We start from the raw sequence: 20,671 nt of genomic DNA on the forward strand, positions 1-20,671 counted from the left end.
TGGCAGGTGTCTCGGGTATGATAATCAAAATTGCAGTAGGTGCAGTGGAGGAACTGGCTCTCTGCCCCATTGAAGGTCACCAAGTCTTTAAACTTAATGACATACGGTGGTGGTAGGGATAATTTTTAGGACACCATTGACGATACTCTTAGCTTCTCTAGAATAATACTCTTATGATATGTCCATTATATTTGTTGTACCATAGTTCGGCCTTGTTACTCGTCCATTTTGTGCATCAACAATATTTACATGTTGGTTAACTATAATAATTATTAATTAATTATTGATAACGTTGCATTGCTCTTCACTTCCCTTGAATGATTTTTCAGGTTAGAATCTTTCAATTTTTTTAAATGATTTGTTTTGAAAAGAAAAAAAAACATTAAATTATTAAGACAATTTTAGTGCATGAGCTCGCATGTCGACTTGAAAACCTAATGTTTTGAATCATAAAATACAAGGAAAACTAACAAAAAGTTAAAAAAAAAAAAAAAAAACTTTAGTTTTAATGAAAAATGACAAATAAAGGGTATTGAATAGTATCAGAAAAAGTTAAAAATGTGGTTTTTTTGTTAAAAATGAATAGTACCGGGAATGTTTCATTAAAGCTCCCTAAAATTAATTGAGAGAGGAGGGGATACGAATTCAAAACCTCGGCCTCTTCTAGTAATCTCAATATTTACCTTAACTTTCATGACTCTCATTGCCACCACCAGTTTTGCAATCTCAAAGGTCATAATCATCATTCCAAATAAGAGAAATGCTAAGAGAATATTTTTAAAAGTGAGATTTTCTATGGATTCTCTGTCACTTTACAGTTTAAAGTTAACTTTTGTACTAACATTATAAACATTTAAAATTTGAAAATGGTAACGATTATTAATAACTTAGCCATTAAAAGGTCCACACTAACCATAAAATTCTATTAAAATTCATGATAAAAGTTTTAAAAAGTTCATAAAATCTATGTAGAAGCCACTTAGAACTACATTCTAGTGGTATTCCTCTTCATTAGTAAGTCAGAGGTCTTAGGTTCAATTTTCGCCAAAGGCGAATTTGAACTACATTATTGCTAGCTCATTGTGAGGCTTAGACTGCTCTCCCACACCTTAGTGTGGATAATATCGTTTGTTCAAAAATAAAATAAAATCTATGTAGAATTCACTTAAAATTCACATTTTTATGAAAGTCAATTACGCTCTGCAAGCGGCTCTTTACCACAATGGTGAAAATAAGTTGAGCTCTTACGTGACGGCGTGAGTTCGAATTTCGTTTGTAGCTAATCTAACAAAATCAATCATTTGACACACACACACACTCAAAAAAAAAAAAAAAACTCTCTGAAATTCATGTATTGATAACTTATTCCTCTCTTCCCATACCTCATATAATTTGTACGTATTGTTTTAGGTCATGTCCAATTTGCGGGTAGCGGTTCTTAAAACGTGCCAATCGTCCCAACGACGCCGTTTAGAACACCTGCAGCAAAACGAAATAGAAGAAGCGAACTGCAGCCGCAGGATTTTCTTTCTACCACGTGGTTCAATCTCGGACGTTCATGATCTGCCGTAAAAGCCGGAATCTAACGAACTAATCAAACTATCAAAGACAAGTGGATAAACACGTAAAAACCCCAAAATACCCCCATAAATTTCCTAAAATTTCAAATTTGAGCCGCATTCTTCCTCAGCCCCAAACCCCCAAACACACCGACCGCCCGATCCCAAATATATAATATCCCCAAAACCAAAAACCTCAAAAACCAGACGCACGCGCGCTCTCCGAATCACACTGAATCCGACAAACACCGGGGGAGAGAGAGCTATGGAGGAGCAACATGAGCACGAGGTTTACGGCGCCGAGATCCCCAACGACGACGGCGAAGACGTCGACATGTCGTCCAGGGCCGACGGGGCCGAAGACGAAGACTACAACGACGACCCTAACTCCAAGGTACTCCCTCAATCGATTACACATCGAAAATCTGGTGGCCTAGCTTCTTGTTTGACCATGTTGGGCTGATTCGGGTCGGGTTCTGGTTTCCATGTGGTGTAGGAGCTGGAGGACATGAAGAAGCGGCTGAAAGAGATAGAGGAGGAAGCCGGCGCTCTCCGCGACATGCAGGCCAAGGTCGAGAAGGAGATGGGCGCTGTACAAGGTATCCAATTTTACTTTTCGTTTTTGTAATTTAATTTCTTTTGGGTGTTTTGGGCATGCTTTTTTTATCTAGGGTTAGTATGCATTGGGTTTTTTGGTGGGTTCGAATTGGAACTTAATGATGACTGTGTGGGTGATGCTGCTAGGTCATAATCCGCTATGTTGTCCCTTTGTGATGTGTGCTGGGGATATGCTGATTCACAAGAGCTTAAACGAATGGAAATATTTAATTGTTTTGAATTTTGATGCGTCTAACTGTCCCACGTAGTTAGTTATCGCTGATTGAAAGGATAGTGTACCCTAACTGGAAGGTTATTGATTTTGTACAATTGGGTTTTTGTAGTTTTGTTCTGAGTACATGTTCGCATGGTGAGATCCTGTTGTTAGTTGTTGCCGGTTGAATCGATGGGGTATCCGAATTGGGAGGTTATTGGTTTTGTACAATTGGGTTTTGGTAATTTTGTTCTGGGTACATCCACACGTGCTGTTTTGAATGGTTTACTAGGATTGTTCGTCATTGCCCTTTTATGTAAGCCAGCTTAAAGAACATGAAAGTTTTAATGATACGCGTTTACCGACCATGGTTATCCGTTGTTAAATGTATAAACTTCTTGATTCCAATGGTTATTCATTTTAATTTATTGGGTTTGTAGATTTTGTTCTGCATTTGTGTATGCGTGTCATTCTGAATGGTTTTACTAGTAGTTATTGCCCTGTTATGTAAGCTAGATTAATCCTTCTGTGTAACTATGTGCCCTTAATATGATAACTAACTGAATTCTCTTAGCTTCTGTCTAATTTTACATCTTTGGTCTTTCTCTGTTGGTCACACAGTAGGCTGACATAATGTGTACAAGTACTATTTCTGAACTGCTCATGTTTGTAATCAATGAGACATGATATCCCCTATCTAATTTTACTCTAAGGTTTAATGCTTCAAGTAATGATATCTATCAGTATAGCTAATAGTTTTTGTTTTATGTGTTTTGATTGTGAATGAAGATCCCTCGAGTGGTTCTGCGTCTCAGGCTGAGAAGGAGGAGGTGGATTCTAGATCCATCTATGTTGGTAATGTGAGGCTCAAAAACCCTCTCTCTTTTTCATTAAAGTTTGGACTTTATTATATAGTGCATATGTGTTTTAATGATCTGCTTTCTGTCTCTAATCTATTTCCATCCTGTCAAATTTATTTTGGAGGGACTCAAATCTTTCAGAATTTAAAGATATCGTAGTTTAGGATATGACTGAGTTTATCCTGGGAGAGACTTTCATTTTTGCTTTTGGCGTTCCCTAGGACAGGGTGCTATCCGCGGAGTTTGTTTGCTGTCCTTTTCTTGCACTTACTGGGTGACTGTATGTTTGTATAGACTTTTTTTTTTTTCCTTTTTTTTTTTTCCCGGTAGGCTACACATTATTGAAGGTTTTTGAGTGTGATTAAGTTCTTGTTTGAGATTTGAATTTCAAGTAGCCACCTACTGTCCACAATCTAACTAGTTTGGATAATTTCTGGTACAGATATAGTTGGGTCAGTTGACTTAAACTGAAACAAGTACTTAGTATTAGTTAATGTATAGTTCAATGTACTTATAAAATGCAGTCTCAAGTTTTAGTATGCTTTCCTAAGTCTTTGACTAAGTTCATCTGCACTAGGGAAAAATTTCTTTCTAAATTGTTACCTTGTGATATTTGCGATCCTCTCTGTAAGCATTAAGACCAAGAGTGAGAACCTATTGTTTGATTTCACCTTCAGGTTGATTATGCATGTACTCCTGAGGAAGTCCAGCAGCATTTTCAGTCTTGTGGAACCGTTAACAGAGTTACAATTTTGACCGACAAGTTTGGTCAACCAAAAGGATTTGCTTATGTTGAGTTTGTTGAAGTTGAGGCTGTTCAGAATGCTCTCCTGTTAAATGAATCAGAATTGCATGGCCGTCAATTGAAGGTACTTGATTTTTTGTTTCTTTTCTTATTTTATGTAGATAGGTCGCTCTACTTGAATATTGATTTTTTAGCTATCAATTGGGTAACAGTGATTGGTTTTGGTATATTAACAGGTCTCTGCTAAGCGGACAAACGTTCCTGGACTGAAACAGTATCGAGGAAGGCGTCCCAACCCTTTTTTTCGATCTCGGAGGCCTTTCATACCTGCTGCACCCTTCTATCCTGCGTTTGGTTATGGGTTAGTACAATGATCTCCTTTTCTACTTGTTTGCCTTGTAAGGAAGTCAAAAGAGGCATAGAATTTTGGAAAATTATATGTTGTCTCCATCAATAGGCCAGCGTATATTTGTATCCATTTAGTGAGTTTGAGTGTAGATTTTAGGTTGTTGATAGGATACAAGTAATACATGTGAAAGGATATATACTACCAAATGCGTGTGGCTGTTTAATTTATGATACTTACAGCTACATCATAACATGTGCTGCAACATTTTGGTTGTATGATATGACTTAAAGGTACTATTGTTCTTTGTATTCCTCACGCACTTTCCAAAAGAAAAAACAAATGAAAAAAGAGGAAAAAGCCGAAAATACTGAAATGTCAAAACTGGAAACTAGAATGACCTTAAGCGGCTAGGCCATTTCTCCTAGGCTGCTCTGTATGTCCTTTTAACAAGTTGTCAGTATTGCAGCTTGTTCAAGTTTATTGAAAATTTGTTTCAGTTATTTCATTAGTTGCACATCTCAAAAGTTGTAGCTTTGTTATGCTTTCTCTCGCTCACTCAGAAGCTTTGCATGAAACTCCTCATATTATGACATGCCATTGATTTGAATTTTCTTGTCTGCAGGAGGGTTCCAAGGTTCAGGCGGCCCATGAGGTATCGACCATACTAATGATGAGGTACATCACTAGCAGGTGGCCACATTGTACGAAAGGCCATGTATGACGAAGTTAAATTGCTAGGTGGCTACACTGTGTGAGGGTCATTTATGTTTTATTACAGTCGTATCTATAGTTTTGGGAACAGGAGAAAAGAAGTTGAACAAACCATTTGCATGGCAGAGGCCGACTTGATTCTTTCTCGAATTTGTAGTGCACGAAAAGAGTTTAGTTTATGTGTGGGGGGGATGAGAGAAGGCAGATGTGCAAATGCTGTATCAGAGAGGATTCCTTTTTACACATTTCTGTGCTTAGATTTGTAGTTTTAAGACCGGCGTCGATGTTTCATAACATTGAAGGATCCCCTATTCCAAGAACTGTTTCTGCATTCGATTTTATGATTTGAATAGTGAAATAGAACTATGAACTGTCTTCCTTTTGGGTCAAAACATAAGTTTTTATTGTTCTCGTGAATCGATTCGAGTATATATATCTGAACAGGGCTGTTCAACTCGGGCTGACCACGAGAATGTCTAACTTAACCAGTTAAGTTATAGTCTCGTGCAGGTTCAAAGTTGGGGAGGGGAGTTCACACTCGTGCATAGGGGGTAGTATAGTAGCTCCAGCTCGGGTCAATATGGGCTCAAAAACTAGGGAAAGAGATCCTCTCTGGATTTCTCACATCCCGAAGTCCACCAATCAATTAATCCGGGTTTTTGAAATTTTGATCCAATGATTAAAATTATTATAATTTTTAAAGAGTTTCATATTTGTAGCCGTTGAATCAAATTTAAAAACCTGGATTAATTGATTTGTGGGATTTGATGGAAAGGACTTGGAGGTGATTTCTTTCCAAAAATTAGGATCTCAAATTTGAAGAATTGTTTAATTGTACTTGATGAAACTGAGATTCTACTCAATATCAACAATATGTGAGCTCAAAAATTGGGATAAGGATCCTCTCCGGATCAAGTTATGTTGGCCGTTTGATTCAAAGCCTGCGATCAGAAATCTTTCTTCTCCTTCCTCTTCCCTTTGGAAATTGAAGACGAAGAACTCCTGGGTCTCACACAATGGGAATTCTTCGACGTCTCTGACGCCGACTCAGAGGAAAACCACCACCACTGCTCCGGCTCCGAACAAACAGATAAAGACAACCTTGTTGTGGCCGATCCGATCCCCGCCCAGTGTCATCGCCGGTGGTAGGGAGAGGAAGACGGGCATGCTGGTCGCAAGGGCGAGGGTTACAAAGTCTCCGCTGATTGTTAGTAGAAGTGATCCTTACCCGATGATTAGGAGGATCTAGAGTGAATTGATCCGGAGAGAATCCTTACCCGAAAATTGGACAATGAACATGCTATTCATACCAAGTTTTTAAACCATAATCATCATTTGAAAAATTTGTAAAACGCGTTTTTATACCACAATCATCATTTGAAAAATTTGTAAAACGCAAGAAAAAGAGAGAGAAAGACTCTTCCTATATCACAATCATCATTTAATTAACTAATTTTTCTTAATTATTAATTTATTAAATAATAAACTAAATTTAAAAATCTAATTAATTCGAATGATGTGGTTGTTCACATTAAATGCCACCTAGATGCTATAAAAATATGGTACAAAAACATGGTATGAATAATATTACTCAAAACATAATGGTTTCTTCTTTCTTTCTTTCATTTTTTTCTTCTGAGGAGTACACACAATGGTTTCTTAGAGCTAATTTGAATGTGATTTTAAAATGATTGAAAACATTTTTAGAGAAAATATTTTTAGGTTTTAAAATCATTTGTACAAATTATTGGTTCTAAAATTATTTTTACCAAAAACGCTTTCAGCCATTTCAAAAGCACATCCAAAGCTCTTAATTGTTTAGGGAAGACAAGTGCCCCAATGGGCTAAGTAGTCAGTTTGGGATTGAGCTCTGTATTGGTTTACCGGACCCGACCCATATTATTCGTTGCTTTAGTTGTTACGAACTGTTACAGAAGAAGCAATAAAAAAGGGGGACGACTCAGTCGTTAAAAATCAAGTAGAATAAAAACAGCAGAAAATTGCTCCCCAAATCTGGGTGCTCAGCGTTTGGAAGTGTTGATATTTAATGGCGTCCGGCACAGAGAGCGATGACACAGCCGATACTCCGCCGCCGTAAGCAAACCCACCTTCTTCCTTTCCCCTTTCACTTCAATTAATCGCTAAAATTTCTGCCTTTTCTCTTTGATTCCTGCACTTTCTCGACTGCCGAACACATCTTAGGTCATTTCCTAAATTTTACCCGTTTGATTGCAACAGAGAAGGAACTCGCTCAATTGATTGACTTGTGCTTGTAATTGCAGGACAAGCAGTATTTACAAGGACCCAGATGACGGGCGGCAGCGATTCTTGCTCGAATTGGAGTTCGTCCAGTGCCTCGCAAATCCCACTTACATTCACTGTATGTATACATCTCTTAGTATTTGGATTTGGATTTTTTCCCTAAAAATGTTTAGTGGGTCTTTCCGTTTGAGTCGGAGCAGCTTATATTTTGTATATGCAATGCAGATTTGGCTCAGAATCGTTACTTTGAGGATGAGGCTTTCATTGGGTACTTGAAGTATCTTCAGTATTGGCAGCGTCCTGAGTATACGAGATTTATAATGTGAGCGACAACCCGATAGCTTTGTGGTCATTTTGAGCCGATTGAATATTCTAAGCATTATTTTCTGAGGTTTTGTTTTTTTGACCCTCGAAGCATTTTCTTGTAATTGTTCAGGTATCCTCATTGCCTGTTTTTTCTTGAGCAACTTCAAAATGCAAACTTTCGCGCTGCAATGGCACATCCTGGAAACAAGGTCAGTTTCTGATGCATTTTCTTTCTCGAATATTAATGGTTTGGAACTGTATGTTGGAGCCAGCAGTATGTTCATCTGGTTTTTTGTGATTTCTAGGAATTAGCACATAGACAGCAATTCTATTTCTGGAAGAACTATAGGAACAACCGTCTGAAACATATTTTGCCGAGACCCCTTCCTGAACCTGTTCCCGCACTTCCTCCACCTGCTCCACCTCAGCAAGTTGTGCCTCCCGTTCCACCCGTTCCAGCTACAACTGTTTCTGTTACAGCTACTGCTCCAGCCCCTTCTCCTATGCAGTATTCTATGCCCCCCGGGTCTGCTCCAAAAGTTGAACCAAGGAATACTGGGGTTGATCGAAGAAAGAGGAAGTATGTTAATTAATTTTATTTATTTTACGCTAACTGTATTTTGGAAGCACAAGTTTTCCGCAATTTTTAACCAAAAAGACCAAACTAGATCAGTTTCCTGATTTATGCGTGTGGTTATTACTATAGGAAAGACGGTTAACTTGACAATATCATACATAATAACAGCAATGGAAAATAAATCAGGCGAGGTGAGTTTTAATTTCTTGGTCTTCAGACTTTTGAGAATAGCATTATGACAATCTATGGTATCCACCGCTTTTGCATTTTTCTCTTGTTTCTTTGATAGTGATTAGCTAATTCACGAAATATTTTTGCTCTATGAAATTATTGGTTAGCAGTATTACTTTATTGTGGCTTCTCGGGGTTTCCAGGGATCCTCACTGCCTGTTCGGTGGTCCCCTTTCTACATTCAATCATTTATTGAGCCTAGTGTGGAATCACCATAATTAAACATTCATTGTTGGTCTGGCTGCTGGTCTAGCGATCCCTCCGGGGTCCGGTCAGATCAACCAGCAACCGGTTTACGGCAAGACTCTCTTTCTCAAAGGCTTTGTTCATGCTAACCCCAAAGAGTCAAGTCACTTGTTCACAAATTCTTTCTTCTCTATGAAATTATTGGTTAGCAGTAGTGTTCAGTGACTTGTGTATTTCAATCTGCACATCCCATCAGATTAGACAATTTTCACTGCCAGTGGAAAAATGGGGAGGAGAACGGAAAAGAATCAAAGAAGTTTTCTTTTTCTTTTCTTTCATACTTCTGTTTTGTCTTTTTTCTTCGGGAGGGGATGGGGAGGAGAATACCACAGGGGGGTGGGAATAGTTCCTGGGGCAACTTCGAACTTCGAATTCCGACCAGGTCTTGTGAATGTCACTCCCAACTGTTCATGGTTTTTTGTTGTAGTCTTTGTTCCCCCTCCCACCTATATATGGCAATGATGATATGTGCTCTTGTTAAACTACACCTCTCAGGATGAGAACAGCTACTTTGCAGTTGTTCGTTGAGCAGATCTAATTAAAATCTGAGCCATCTGGTGGGAGTGAGTTATAAGATGTTTATTTCATTGATGTCAAAGTTGTACTAGTTTGATGTTTTCAAGTAGATGGAGCTACTCTATTGCATCCTGGTAATCTTGCCAGGCATCGTGCATATTTTTGCGCTGGCTTTTTTCTCATTTTCTGTTTCGGTTGGGAAGGATTGGTGTAGGGCACCTTAATTTTTGTCTGACCTACACGTTGGGAAAATCCTGTGTTGTAAGGGGACCTTTGTATCAATTTTTTTGCATAACTTTCGTTTAAATTAAAGTATATTCACAACTATTCTGTCACTGTATTTAAGTACAATGGTATGTTTACCCTATTGGCTGACCATTTGAGATTATGGACGGTCTGCGGTTTTCTTTACCCAGTGGCAGAATCTTGGCACTTTTAATTTTTACAGTATTATGAAATCATGGGAAGAATGGCCTTTGGCTGGGACATATAAGTTATGACAGTTAATTTTTTTGTCCATTATATTTCAGGCATTTAGTATGTGTTTTGAAAGTTGTCGTTGGTTGTAGGAAAATGGTCAAGAACTGAAGGTGCAGGACTATACATCTTTCAGAGAGATTCTGACATTATGATGTTAGAATCTAGCGCACTTATTATGAGCACGCGCGGGAGTTTGGTGAGATCGTGACATTATATCACAAAGCTTTGAGAAGAGCATTCGGTATTTTCTTTTTTAGCTTGGAAGATGGTTTTGTTTATGCCCTCTAGTAGTTTCGATTGAGTTGAAGATCCGATGAGGTGCCTTGCTAAGGGCCTAACTCAAAACTGCCCTTCAATCGGGTTGTCTATCGTTACTAGTAGTGTAAAATTTACTTTGCTTTGGTTGAGTTGGATGATTTTTCTTCGAATTCGAACTCAAGGATGATATAAAGTGTATGGCTTTACAAGGAAATCTGTTTTCATGAGTCATACAGGTGCTCTTGGTTTTTGGATAGTGCGATTCACATGCATTTTTATCTTCCACACACTATTATTAATTTTTTGTCATTGATCTTCAATTCATACAGCCGAAAGTAGAGAGATGCGTGAGAAGTAAAAATGGGTGTGGATAGCAATCATTGGCGACAAACTTGACTAGTAACTAAGGCAAACAACCAAAGCATCTCAAAAGGCAAAATGATAGATGGAACAGATCAATTTTGTTTCCGTTGGAGCCTCCAAGCTGACGCACCAAATGCCATAACATTCTAAAAATAGATGTCCTTTGAAGGGACTTGTAAATAAGTTAGTTACGAGCGTTTACCATTATACTCGAGGTCTTGAGTTTGACTCATCCTCTTTACTACCGAGTGTACAAAATGATAGATGTTCTCTAGGTGCTAGCCAAGCAAACAAAGTTTCAAGAAGAGAGAAATCGTACGTTTCGTGAATCTTCATGCTTGTGCCTATTTTGTTAAGAGGAGAATCATCAAATCTTGGATATTTACCAAGTGGTTTTTCAATCTCACATTGTAACATTAGAGCATATTATCTTCGTGTTTAGGCCGCTAAGCATGTTCTCATTCCAAATTATGTCTCGCTGAGACCGAGCTCTCGTGATCGACACCTCATTAAAGCAAGCTTATTCCAGCATTACATAACAAAATCAAGATCAAGCATGCTTAGTTTACTAAATAATACAGTGTTGGGAAAATAATATTATTCAGATGCATTGCATATCACCTCTTAAATTGGAAGCAAACAAAAAGGACAAAATCAAGCATATCTCTGTCCACCGTAACCAATACGCGGCGAAACGTCGGTACAATTTGGACAAGGATTGTCTGCCCTCCACTTCCGATGCTTTCTTGTTTTGTGTGGTCACAGTTAAGCTACGTCAACATTTTATATTGTTTTTTTTATAAAAATAATAAGATAAAAATAAATAGTAATATCAAATGTTAACATGGATTAACCGTGACCATATAAACAGAAGGCACAGAAAGAGCATGGGAAGTGGAGGCAGACAATCCTTGTCCTCAATTTAGTAACCAGGCGCGCGGACTGCCGCAGTTGGTCTCCACCTGGCAAAATCTCATTGGCTGTGGCCCATCTCCCTCCCATTCAACTCTGAGTTGTCGTGACGGGGAATCAACGGACTGGGATGCCAAATACGCGGGTGACAACTGACAAATACATGTACAAAATAAAATGGTAATTAAAAAAATAAAATTGTCATTAAAAAATATAAAATAATTCTAATTAATTAATTAATTAATTTGTTGATGCCATGCACATAAATTTCACGTCAAGATCTTGCCCCCCTTAAAATCAGCTAAATTAAGCTGGCTGCGCTTGACTGCTTACTCTACTGACCATTATGCCCTTACACCTTACGACTCGAGAAAGAACTGATTCAAGTGGCGATTTCGTAAATTCATAACTGTTAATACTAGCTAATTGCTTGACCGAGCTCTTTAATCTTATCCCTGTAATCCTGATTAGTGTATCCATCTAAGCACACAAACAGCACTAATCTGTCCCTCTCTCTCTACTTTCTCTCTCTAAAATCAGTGGCCGCCTTCGTTTTCCACCACCCCTCTCCCTATATAAGCTCACCAACCACTTCACCCTTTGCCCAACTCTATGTCTTCGTTTTTGACTGTCTCACTTACCCCATTTCACCATTGTTACCGCAGCCCATAAGTTACCTTCTTACAAATTTGGGGTTTTTCTGGTGCTTTGAGCATTCCCATAGCATCATTTTTTTCTTGTTTTCGAGTGATCAGCAACCATGAACGCCCTCGCCGCAACGAGCCGCAATTTCAAAAACGCTGCGCGTATTCTCGGACTCGATGCTAAGATTGAGAGGAGTCTCTTGATCCCCTTCAGAGAGATCAAGGTTGTTCATCAGCTGTTTTTTGTGTCTTTTTTTTTTTTTTTTTTTTTTTTTTTTTTTTAAATCTCAAATTTTGATTAAGTTGTGTTTGTTTCTCGAGAAAGTTTTGAACTTTTTTTCTTCTGTGTGTGTTGCGTTGGATTAAGGTGGAGTGCACGATTCCCAAGGACGATGGAAGCCTGGTGTCGTACGTTGGATTCAGAGTGCAGCATGATAATGCACGTGGACCAATGAAGGGAGGGATCAGATATCATCCTGAGGTAACGATGATGTCTTAATTTGGTTTTTGTTTTCGTTTTCGTTTTGTTAGTCTTATGTTTTTGTTCTTTTTCATGATCTGGTTGTTGAAATATCATTTAGGAGGGACGAGTAATCGTTAAAGATATTAGCTTTTCGAACCCAAGCGTCGAGGGAGGGGGTGGAGTAACGTGTTAGGATTATGATATGTTCAGGGTTCGATTCCCTTCAATAACGGAAAAAAAAAAAGATATGAACTTTGATTCTGAACTTTTGGGTACTAATCGAAGGTGTAATGATGCATGCATTTGCGTAACTTGTGATTGTGTTTTTGGCTTCTAATTGGTTTGGCTAAACTGTTCATATGTAATCACACAAGAAAACATCGGCATAGATTAGCGAAATGTATGTCTTTCTGTTGGTGGATTCTGTATCGAATTTGTTGTTGGTTTGTTTCTTAAAGGTTGATCCGGATGAAGTGAATGCCCTGGCTCAACTCATGACCTGGAAGACTGCCGTGGCCGACATTCCATATGGTGGAGCCAAGGGTGGAATCGGATGCACCCCAAGGGACTTAAGTTTGAGCGAGTTGGAGCGTCTGACTCGCGTCTTCGCTCAGAAAATCCACGATCTCATTGGAACTCATACTGATGTTCCCGCACCCGATATGGGCACCAATGCTCAGACCATGGCATGGATGTTGGATGAGTACTCCAAATTTCATGGTCACTCACCTGCTGTTGTCACTGGAAAGCCCATCGTAAGTATTCGACACTCAGAAAATTAAGCTAAAAATCGGTTTCCTACGGTTGGATCAAATACTTGTCACTGGAACTGTCTAAGTTTTCTCTTGTATTTGGGTTTTTAGGATCTTGGGGGATCACTAGGTAGGGAGGCTGCAACTGGACGCGGTGTCGTTTTTGGAACAGAAGCTTTACTTGCAGAATATGGGAAGTCATGCAAAGGCTTGACTTTTGTTATTCAGGTATGTATGCACATTTGATGTTGTCGTGTCTGTTAACAAGTGAAGTTTCGGTAAGCATGTAAAAATTTTGTGTTTTGGGTGAACTTTTATAGGGTTTCGGAAACGTGGGATCCTGGGCAGCAAGGCTTATACACGAGAGAGGTGGTAAGGTCATTGCTGTGAGTGACATTACTGGTGCAGTTAAGAACCCTAATGGACTCGATATTGATGAGTTGGTTAAGCACAAGGAAAGCACTGGGAGTTTGTTAAATTTCAACGGTGGAGATAACATGGACCCTGATGAGGTACTGATACACGAATGCGATGTTCTCATCCCTTCTGCTTTAGGTGGAGTTCTGAACAGGTTTGAGCTTTTTTTCGGACAAAATCGCTGCTTTCATTGTTTCTTGTACAATGTTGCATAGATTGGAGGCATAATCACTGTCACAGATTAATCTGTTCTAATCGTCTTATTGTAAAGGGAAAATGCTTCATCCGTGAGGGCGAAATTCATCGTCGAGGCAGCAAATCATCCTACCGATCCAGAAGCTGATGAGGTACTCTTACATATTAATTCTTCCGCGATTTTAAATACGAAAAAAGATGGTTGCAATTCTGAGATGATCTTTTATCGGTGCAGATTTTATCGAAGAAAGGAGTTATAATACTCCCAGACATATATGCAAATGCTGGTGGGGTGACTGTTAGCTACTTTGAATGGGTTCAGGTGACTGACAGGAGAAACTTTAGCTCGATTTTTCTGAGTAGCATTCGACGATTAGAGACATAATTTTAACATACTGAAATTCGGTTTATTTTGTCGCAGAACATTCAAGGGTTTATGTGGGATGAAGAGAAGGTGAATAACGAGCTTCAAAGGTACATGACTAAGGCGTTTCATAACATCAAGAACATGTGCAAGACCTATGATTGTAATCTCAGAATGGGTGCCTTCACATTGGGAGTAAACCGGGTTGCACGCGCCACCAACTTACGGGGTTATGAAGCATAAAGAGCTTCTTCTGTTAGCCCGTTGCATTTTTTTCCCCATAGTCATAGCTGAAGAAGGCAGATTTGAAGCCATTCTTAGTTTACCTCCAAAATTCTCGGTTCTCTTTTTCCGCAGCTGACTGTTTGCTTTCTTTTAGCAGAATCTGTATTTGACTAGAGGGATTGATTTATTAAGGAAATCAAAATCTGTTTTTCTTGCTCCAAACGTGTCTTAAATGATAAAATTAGTAGATGCTGTTCTTATACTCCTATCAGTATTGCTTATGCTAAATAGTTCCATGTGAGAAGACTCTCATAGGTGTGACTTGCGTGCCATTTTCTTCCCACGCACCCCTTTGTTTATATTTGGATTTCGATTGAATAAATCAAAGGAGACTCGAGGGACAAAAATGAGAAAATGGGAGTGCGGAAATCATTTCCCACTCCCGAGAAGTGTTTTCTTTGGCACTGTCATTTCTGGCAAAGTTCCCCAAAGCGGAGAAATTTTTCCAAGTGCCGGGAACACCATGACACATGGTGTTCCCTCACACATTAGGATTTGACATCTTGGATATCCTTCAATTTTATATTTCAATAAATAAATAAAACTAAATCCTAATGTGTGAGGGAACACCATGTGTCATGGTGTTCCCGGCACTTGAGAAAAATTTCTCCCCAAAGTGTTGGTTAAAGCAGATGCAGTAAAACTGCCTGCCCATAACTTCACTGATAAAAACAGAGGGAAGATAAGCTTTCAAATTCCCAAGCATAGGCCTTCCTCCCCACTTTCTGCAATTCTATCTACAAACTTGAAGGGAAGAAATCTAGAAGCTGAAGAACCAAATTACGAAAAACAACACAAAATAATCTGTCTCAGATAAGGCTATGGCTTCCATTGCCATTCTGCTTCACTGCAAACAGTTTGCAGCTCACATCAAGTCACAAAACAACGCCAACAGAAACCGGCAGCTCGCTCCTTGGGGACGAAAGAAGCAACCCGTATTGTTGCTCTGAATGCGGAAGCAAATGGTTTAAACGTATCTGCACAAGAGAAATCTTCTTTACGCGTTTAAAAACACGAGGCGGAGGATGCTGCTGACTCCAAATCAAAGGATGGTCTTGGGACGCAGAGTCGTCAGTCGTGAAATTCAGCGATGAGAGGTGGAAGAATGGGACATGGGATCTGAATATGTTTTCCAAAAACGGCAAGATGGATTGGGATGGCATCATTCTAGCAGGTCTGCAATTTAATCCAAAAATGTTTACAACATCGTTGGTACAACATCGTTGATTTTATGTGTGCTGGCATTGCAGAAGCAAAAAGGAGGAAGTTTCTTGAGCTTCACCGGGAAGCATCAACGAACGAAGACCCGGTAGTGTTCAGGAGCTCCATCATACCATGGTGGGCATGGATGATGAGATCTTATCTCCCGGAGGCCGAGTTGATCAACGGTTGGTTCCAATCACCCATCACTTCACATACACACACTTTCTTAGAACTACGTATCTCTTGCTGCGCGCATTGCATGGTTACTTGAACTTATACACCAGGTTCAATTTTTCGCCTTGTCTCTTTAAGGTCGAGCGGCAATGGTGGGGTTCTTCATGACATATGTTGTAGACGCTTCGACAGGGCTCGGCGTTGTAGGACAAACTGGAAACTTGATATGCAAGGCAGGAGTTTTTGTGACAGTCATTGCTATTGTACTCATTAGGCGAACCCAAGATCTCGAAAACCTTAAGAAGCTTGCGGATGAAGATACCTTCTACGACAAGCAATGGCAAGCTTCGTGGCAAGATCGAATCGATCAAAGTGGGAAGAAGATTTTGGCACAATCTAATCATTTTGCTTTTATGTTGAGGGTGGGATTTGTCCTACGTGACATTTATCGACACCATGATATAGCATTTTGGCACGCTTTATTTTTTAATTGGGCATATACTTTATTCGATATAAAAGAAATATCATAAGAGTAACACGACGAAGTACCAAAATGGTTCATCCAATTTCAGAAATAAAAATGTTATCTTAAAAAGAAGCATAGCCTGAAACCTTAACAAAGATAAAACAAAAAATAATACAAAATACACACGACATTTCAGTAAACATCACAAATCAGGCCAATTAGGTTCAAATTTAGTGGAACCGGATCGTACCCGTTCAAAAATAAAACGAGACGGGACATTTAAAAAAATGAAACGGGACCTAACCTGGCTCATTTGAAACGGGTCGGCTCCAACAGGTCTACGGGTCCATTTCCTGATCCAACCTGAAAAACTTGATGCAAAACCCAAATCAAAACCAATTCAAGTAAAACTCAACAGATCTCTTCGTAAGCTCTCGTGAAAGATCTCAAAAGATGGTGGTTAAGTCGAGGGCCATGTCTTCACATGTTTGAACCCACTCCTGCCCTGTTTTCTGTATAAAAATATATATACTCATCCTGATTCTGCCCCGACCTGCAAGTCCATGGTCCGTTTGCCCACCCCTTATTACATTGCACTAGGACTCTCATTAATAAAAAGGATTGAGATATTTTACGATCTCACATTCCGTAGTCTATAGATTAAGAAATTTGGGTCGTAAGATTTAAATTGAACAATTCAGATTTCTCGATTCGTGTAAGGTGAGCCAATAAAATAAATTAATGTAGACCGTAAAATTTAAATTGAACGGTCCAAAATTTATCGTTTCGTGAACTCCGAAGTGTGAGATCCATATTGCATCTCAATCTAATAAATAGGAGGGAAATGATCTGATGACACGAGAGATTTTTCAATATGATCAGAATACGAGATAATATATCACATATCATTATACAAATAGCGGCATATGTATGTTAAAAACTTAATAACTTTAAAAATATAATTTTCCACTAATTATATAAAAACATATGATTTGCCATCCATGTTCCGAATGAAAATTTTCTGCCATGACACCAATAAAACCCGCCATGACGATCCGGATAAACCATTTTCCCGACTTTATGACTTCTTTTTCGAAAATAGCAAATCGAATCGACACCATTTCCAATATAAAATAGTAACTGTAAACGCTCCAAACCAAATAGAATCCTCCTCCCCCTTCCCTCCTCCACCGCCGCGTCTGCGTCCTCGCAGATGCTAAACCCCCTAAACCCAACCTCTCCTCTCCGCCACGGCAATGTCTTCCTCTCTCCCCAAACCCCCTTCTTCCTCTCCCCCCTCTCCGCCTCCCCTAGACAGCTCCGATGCTGAGCGACGCCTCCGCGAGGCCGAGGACCGCCTCCGCGATGCCATCGAGGAGCTCCAGCGCCGCCAGCGCTCCGCCGCTGCCACTGGATCTCAGCACCACCCGCCTTGCGACCACGCCGCCGACGAGTCCTGCGTCGCCCACGCCATTGGTAATCTCTGCCAGAGCTTTCTCTTGTCGTATGGCGTTCGAGTCGGAATTGGCATCCTTCTTCGCGCTTTTAAGCTCGCGCGCCGGCAGTCCTACTCTTCTCTCCTCGATCTTAAGGTATGGACTGGTATAATCAGTAAAAAGATTGTGTTTTCGAATGATGATCTGAAGAATTGGAGAAATTATACGATTGAAATGATAAATTGCTCAATTAGTGATAGTGAATTTGAATTTCTCTTGCAAATTTGAGAGAGGAATAGGATACTTGTGAAGAATCGAAATTGGAAGCTTTTTTTTATGCCTCTAGGGTTTTATCGTGCACAAAATCGAAGCTTTCAACAAAATGTTGTTATCCAGCAGCTGTTGAACATTTCTAGATTGTTAAAATGGGCAATGAATTGAATTTTTTTCGATTTTATTGCTTTGCAGCAACTTGTCTCGGAAAAAGATCTCATTGTAAGAGAAGAAGCGTGCCGGATCGGTTTATTTTTTGGTGGCTTTAGTGGTTCATATCATGCTCTTAGATGTTTGTTGAGAAAATTGAGAAAGAAAGAGACACCAATGAATGCGTGAGTTTTCTTCTGTGTCTGTGTGCATGTATGTGTTTGTGTATATGATTTGAAATGTTTTGAAGCAGTTATTCCATATATATGACTTTGTTTCGGGGGATGATGGAGCAGAATTTTAGCAGGTTCAGTTGCTGGTTTGTCTATTTTAGCATTGAATGACTCAAACCGAAGGCGCACACTTTCTCTGTACTTACTGGCCAGGCTAGGCCAGGTAAATGAATGCATATTGTAATTGTATATTTATAGCTGTTCTTCAACAGGATGTGAAATGATTGGGGTTTTGTCGGTGGTTCCAACCTTTTGACCTTACTTTTCTTTCATCAGTGTGCTTATAATTCTGCGAAGTCTAAGAATAAGTTTCACTTTTGGGGAAGCCATTGGAAGCATGGAGATTCATTACTTTTCTCTCTTGCATGTGCGCAGGTAGCACCTCTCTTTGTTGATTTGTTTTGCTAGTAATTTGTCACCTTTCCCAAAAAAATTTAAATCTTTCTTGTTTTCTTTCTACTTCTCCCTCCTTGTTGTCCAAAATTCTAATTATTTGAAAATTATGTTTCAGGTTATGTATGCCTTTGTAATGCGGCCTGAGAGCTTGCCAAAATCTTATCAAGAATTTATTCAGAAGACTGGGCCAGTTGCCCAACCCGTATACAAGGCTGTAAGGGATGGCTGTAGAGGCCACCCTGTGGATATTGCCTCTCTATCTGATTATTTGTTTGAGAGAACAAAATCCAACTCTATACAGTTGGAAGAGTATCCATCCATACTTCCTTGTACAGTTATTCATCCAGACACGAATTCTTGTTTAGCTCATAATGCACGGGCAACATCAGCTACATTTAGGAAAACATTTCCGCTTTACTTTTCTTTGACGTTTGTACCATTTGTTGTTCTCCGCCTACAGAAGGTAAATTCTTCAAACTCAGCCTTTTCTTTTTCATTTTTCACTAGGATAATCCTTCTTTAGCAATGATTGTCTGAAGTGCTGCATTTACCCATTAGTTTCGCTGACCATGATAGTGGATTTATTGCCATCCATGCACATTTTCCCTCAAAAGGCAAATTGATGTTCCATTCTATAAGCTACTTTGCAACTATCTTAAGCTAAGTTCTAACTTTTTAGGAATAGGAGTCTTTTTTGTCATGATATTGTTATATTCATTGGGAGCTGAAAATATATGCTATTTTCTAAAATTCGAAGGAAAATCTTGAGACAAATTTTTAATTTTTCTTTCATTTAGTTCATGGAGGCCCCTTCTCGCACATTTTTAATTGCTCTTAAAGATGCTGTTCGCTCAACATCATTTTTGTCCGCATTTGTTGGAATCTTTCAGGTACTTTACTCCTCTGCTTCAGTATTTCGTACTTGTATAATACGTTGGCTACATTCTTAATGTTTCATTCTTTGTGTTAGGGTGTCATATGTTTGCATAGAAAAGTTGCTTCAAAAGACCACAAGCTTGTATATTGGTTTGCAGGTGCAATATCTGCTCTTTCAGTTTTACTGGAGAAAAAGCCTAGACGTGGTGAACTGGCTCTTTATGTTCTTCCACGAGCTGGAGATTCTTTGTGGTATATCTTAGTAAACCGCCACCTTCTTCCAGATATTAAGAACGCAGAGGTACTGTTTTTCTACCATGCCACTTATCCCTAAACTGTGATCATTGAGAAGGAAATCTATTTCAGCATTCTATACTTGAATCCTTTTTTCGTTCGCATTGGATCTGATCGAACAGTTGGCAATTTTATACTATTTAAAAAGTGCATTAATTTACGTTTTTGAATTGTTACAGGTGTTCATGTTCAGTTTGTGCATGGGAGGAATCATGTACTACTTGGAACATGAGCCAGACACAATGGCTCCACTCCTCCGGGGTCTGATCCGTCGGTTCCTTGCTAGCAGAATAAGCAACCCTGTGTCCTCGTCTAGTAGGAATCCTTCCTACACATACTTGCAAAATCTTGAAGCCATGAAGAAACCGAAGCCCTTAGAGAGGCGCGGTGCTGAATCACCTTCCGAAAAATATAATCTCGAATCAATACCAGGGCTCTGAAGATCGAGGCGCGTGCAGAACTCCCGACACCCGATTTTTTCCGTGGAGTTTCACTGAACTTTATATATCGAGACTGAACGTTTCGTTCGCTAATAAAAGAAAGATGATTTTTTGTTTAAAATTGAAGTTGTGCATTGATGTACTTGAATCTTGAGGAAAAAGAGTGATAATGGAAGGCAGTTGCCAATTTTTATTTAGCAGCAGATACATTTCGAAGTTGTTTCCAATTTCTAACCTTTGAGAGATTTTTTAATATGCCCCCAACACGGGCGGTACGCTATATCATATTATACAAGCAGATGGATTTTTTATTTTTTCAAGTCTCTTTATATATGATATATGACGTATATGCATGTGTTACTGATAGTGAGAAAATCTCTCCGTTTTCCCTTGTGTATATAATTCAATGGTCATCTTGAAATAA

At 39.2% G+C, this 20,671-nt stretch overlaps 4 protein-coding genes and 1 pseudogene across 5 annotated transcripts; all 5 read left to right on the forward strand.

Moving 5' to 3' along the window:
- The first annotated feature begins 1,693 nt into the window (after positions 1-1,693).
- On the forward strand, positions 1,694-5,410 carry PABN1 (polyadenylate-binding protein 1). The gene is made up of 6 exons (XM_068473880.2): positions 1,694-1,953; positions 2,056-2,158; positions 3,160-3,230; positions 3,908-4,099; positions 4,212-4,336; positions 4,947-5,410. Exons 1-6 carry the CDS (start codon positions 1,825-1,827, stop codon positions 4,990-4,992), a joined length of 666 nt encoding a protein of 221 aa, XP_068329981.2. The 5' UTR covers positions 1,694-1,824; the 3' UTR covers positions 4,993-5,410.
- Positions 5,411-6,970: 1,560 nt separating this feature from the next.
- On the forward strand, positions 6,971-10,142 carry MED31 (SOH1 family protein). Of its 2 annotated transcripts, XM_068474263.2 has the most exons (7): positions 6,971-7,129; positions 7,318-7,415; positions 7,523-7,619; positions 7,734-7,812; positions 7,909-8,183; positions 8,310-8,371; positions 9,743-10,142. In XM_068474263.2, exons 1-6 carry the CDS (start codon positions 7,083-7,085, stop codon positions 8,320-8,322), a joined length of 609 nt encoding a protein of 202 aa, XP_068330364.1. In that variant the 5' UTR covers positions 6,971-7,082; the 3' UTR covers positions 8,323-8,371; positions 9,743-10,142. The 2 variants fall into 2 exon arrangements, with proteins under 2 accessions (XP_068330364.1, XP_068330363.1); XM_068474262.2 differs by lacking the exon at positions 8,310-8,371.
- Positions 10,143-11,792: 1,650 nt separating this feature from the next.
- Positions 11,793-14,506, forward strand: LOC137735609 (glutamate dehydrogenase 2). The gene is made up of 8 exons (XM_068475043.2): positions 11,793-12,054; positions 12,198-12,311; positions 12,752-13,048; positions 13,157-13,273; positions 13,366-13,616; positions 13,734-13,809; positions 13,893-13,979; positions 14,079-14,506. Exons 1-8 carry the CDS (start codon positions 11,947-11,949, stop codon positions 14,262-14,264), a joined length of 1,236 nt encoding a protein of 411 aa, XP_068331144.2. The 5' UTR covers positions 11,793-11,946; the 3' UTR covers positions 14,265-14,506.
- Positions 14,507-14,884: 378 nt separating this feature from the next.
- Positions 14,885-16,213, forward strand: LOC137734484 (light-harvesting complex-like protein 3 isotype 1, chloroplastic; annotated as a pseudogene).
- Positions 16,214-17,215: 1,002 nt separating this feature from the next.
- On the forward strand, positions 17,216-20,444 carry LOC137734868 (Mitochondrial import inner membrane translocase subunit Tim17/Tim22/Tim23 family protein). Its single transcript, XM_068474178.2, has 8 exons — positions 17,216-17,741; positions 18,054-18,193; positions 18,305-18,404; positions 18,518-18,616; positions 18,753-19,100; positions 19,435-19,527; positions 19,608-19,814; positions 19,987-20,444. Exons 1-8 carry the CDS (start codon positions 17,406-17,408, stop codon positions 20,245-20,247), a joined length of 1,584 nt encoding a protein of 527 aa, XP_068330279.2. The 5' UTR covers positions 17,216-17,405; the 3' UTR covers positions 20,248-20,444.
- Positions 20,445-20,671: the final 227 nt, after the last annotated feature.

Source organism: Pyrus communis, chromosome 7, assembly GCF_041283825.1.
Source record: "Pyrus communis isolate YQ-2024b chromosome 7, ASM4128382v1, whole genome shotgun sequence".
NCBI classification, from domain to species: domain Eukaryota; kingdom Viridiplantae; phylum Streptophyta; class Magnoliopsida; order Rosales; family Rosaceae; genus Pyrus; species Pyrus communis.

Bases quoted from the DNA above. Each gene is read 5' to 3' on its own strand.
- LOC137734868 (XM_068474178.2), top strand. From the start codon at position 17,406: ATGTCTTCCTCTCTCCCCAAACCCCCTTCTTCCTCTCCCCCCTCTCCG. The intron at 18,405-18,517 runs GTAAATGAATGC...TTCTTTCATCAG, and splicing joins TACTGGCCAGGCTAGGCCAG to TGTGCTTATAATTCTGCGAA. The intron at 19,528-19,607 runs GTACTTTACTCC...TCTTTGTGTTAG, and splicing joins CATTTGTTGGAATCTTTCAG to GGTGTCATATGTTTGCATAG.
- MED31 (XM_068474262.2), top strand. From the start codon at position 7,083: ATGGCGTCCGGCACAGAGAGCGATGACACAGCCGATACTCCGCCGCC. The intron at 7,130-7,317 runs GTAAGCAAACCC...TTGTAATTGCAG, and splicing joins ACAGCCGATACTCCGCCGCC to GACAAGCAGTATTTACAAGG. The intron at 7,620-7,733 runs GTGAGCGACAAC...GTAATTGTTCAG, and splicing joins GAGTATACGAGATTTATAAT to GTATCCTCATTGCCTGTTTT.
- LOC137735609 (XM_068475043.2), top strand. From the start codon at position 11,947: ATGAACGCCCTCGCCGCAACGAGCCGCAATTTCAAAAACGCTGCGCGT. The intron at 12,055-12,197 runs GTTGTTCATCAG...CGTTGGATTAAG, and splicing joins TCCCCTTCAGAGAGATCAAG to GTGGAGTGCACGATTCCCAA. The intron at 13,980-14,078 runs GTGACTGACAGG...ATTTTGTCGCAG, and splicing joins GCTACTTTGAATGGGTTCAG to AACATTCAAGGGTTTATGTG.
- PABN1 (XM_068473880.2), top strand. From the start codon at position 1,825: ATGGAGGAGCAACATGAGCACGAGGTTTACGGCGCCGAGATCCCCAAC. The intron at 1,954-2,055 runs GTACTCCCTCAA...CATGTGGTGTAG, and splicing joins ACGACGACCCTAACTCCAAG to GAGCTGGAGGACATGAAGAA. The intron at 4,337-4,946 runs GTTAGTACAATG...TCTTGTCTGCAG, and splicing joins TATCCTGCGTTTGGTTATGG to GAGGGTTCCAAGGTTCAGGC.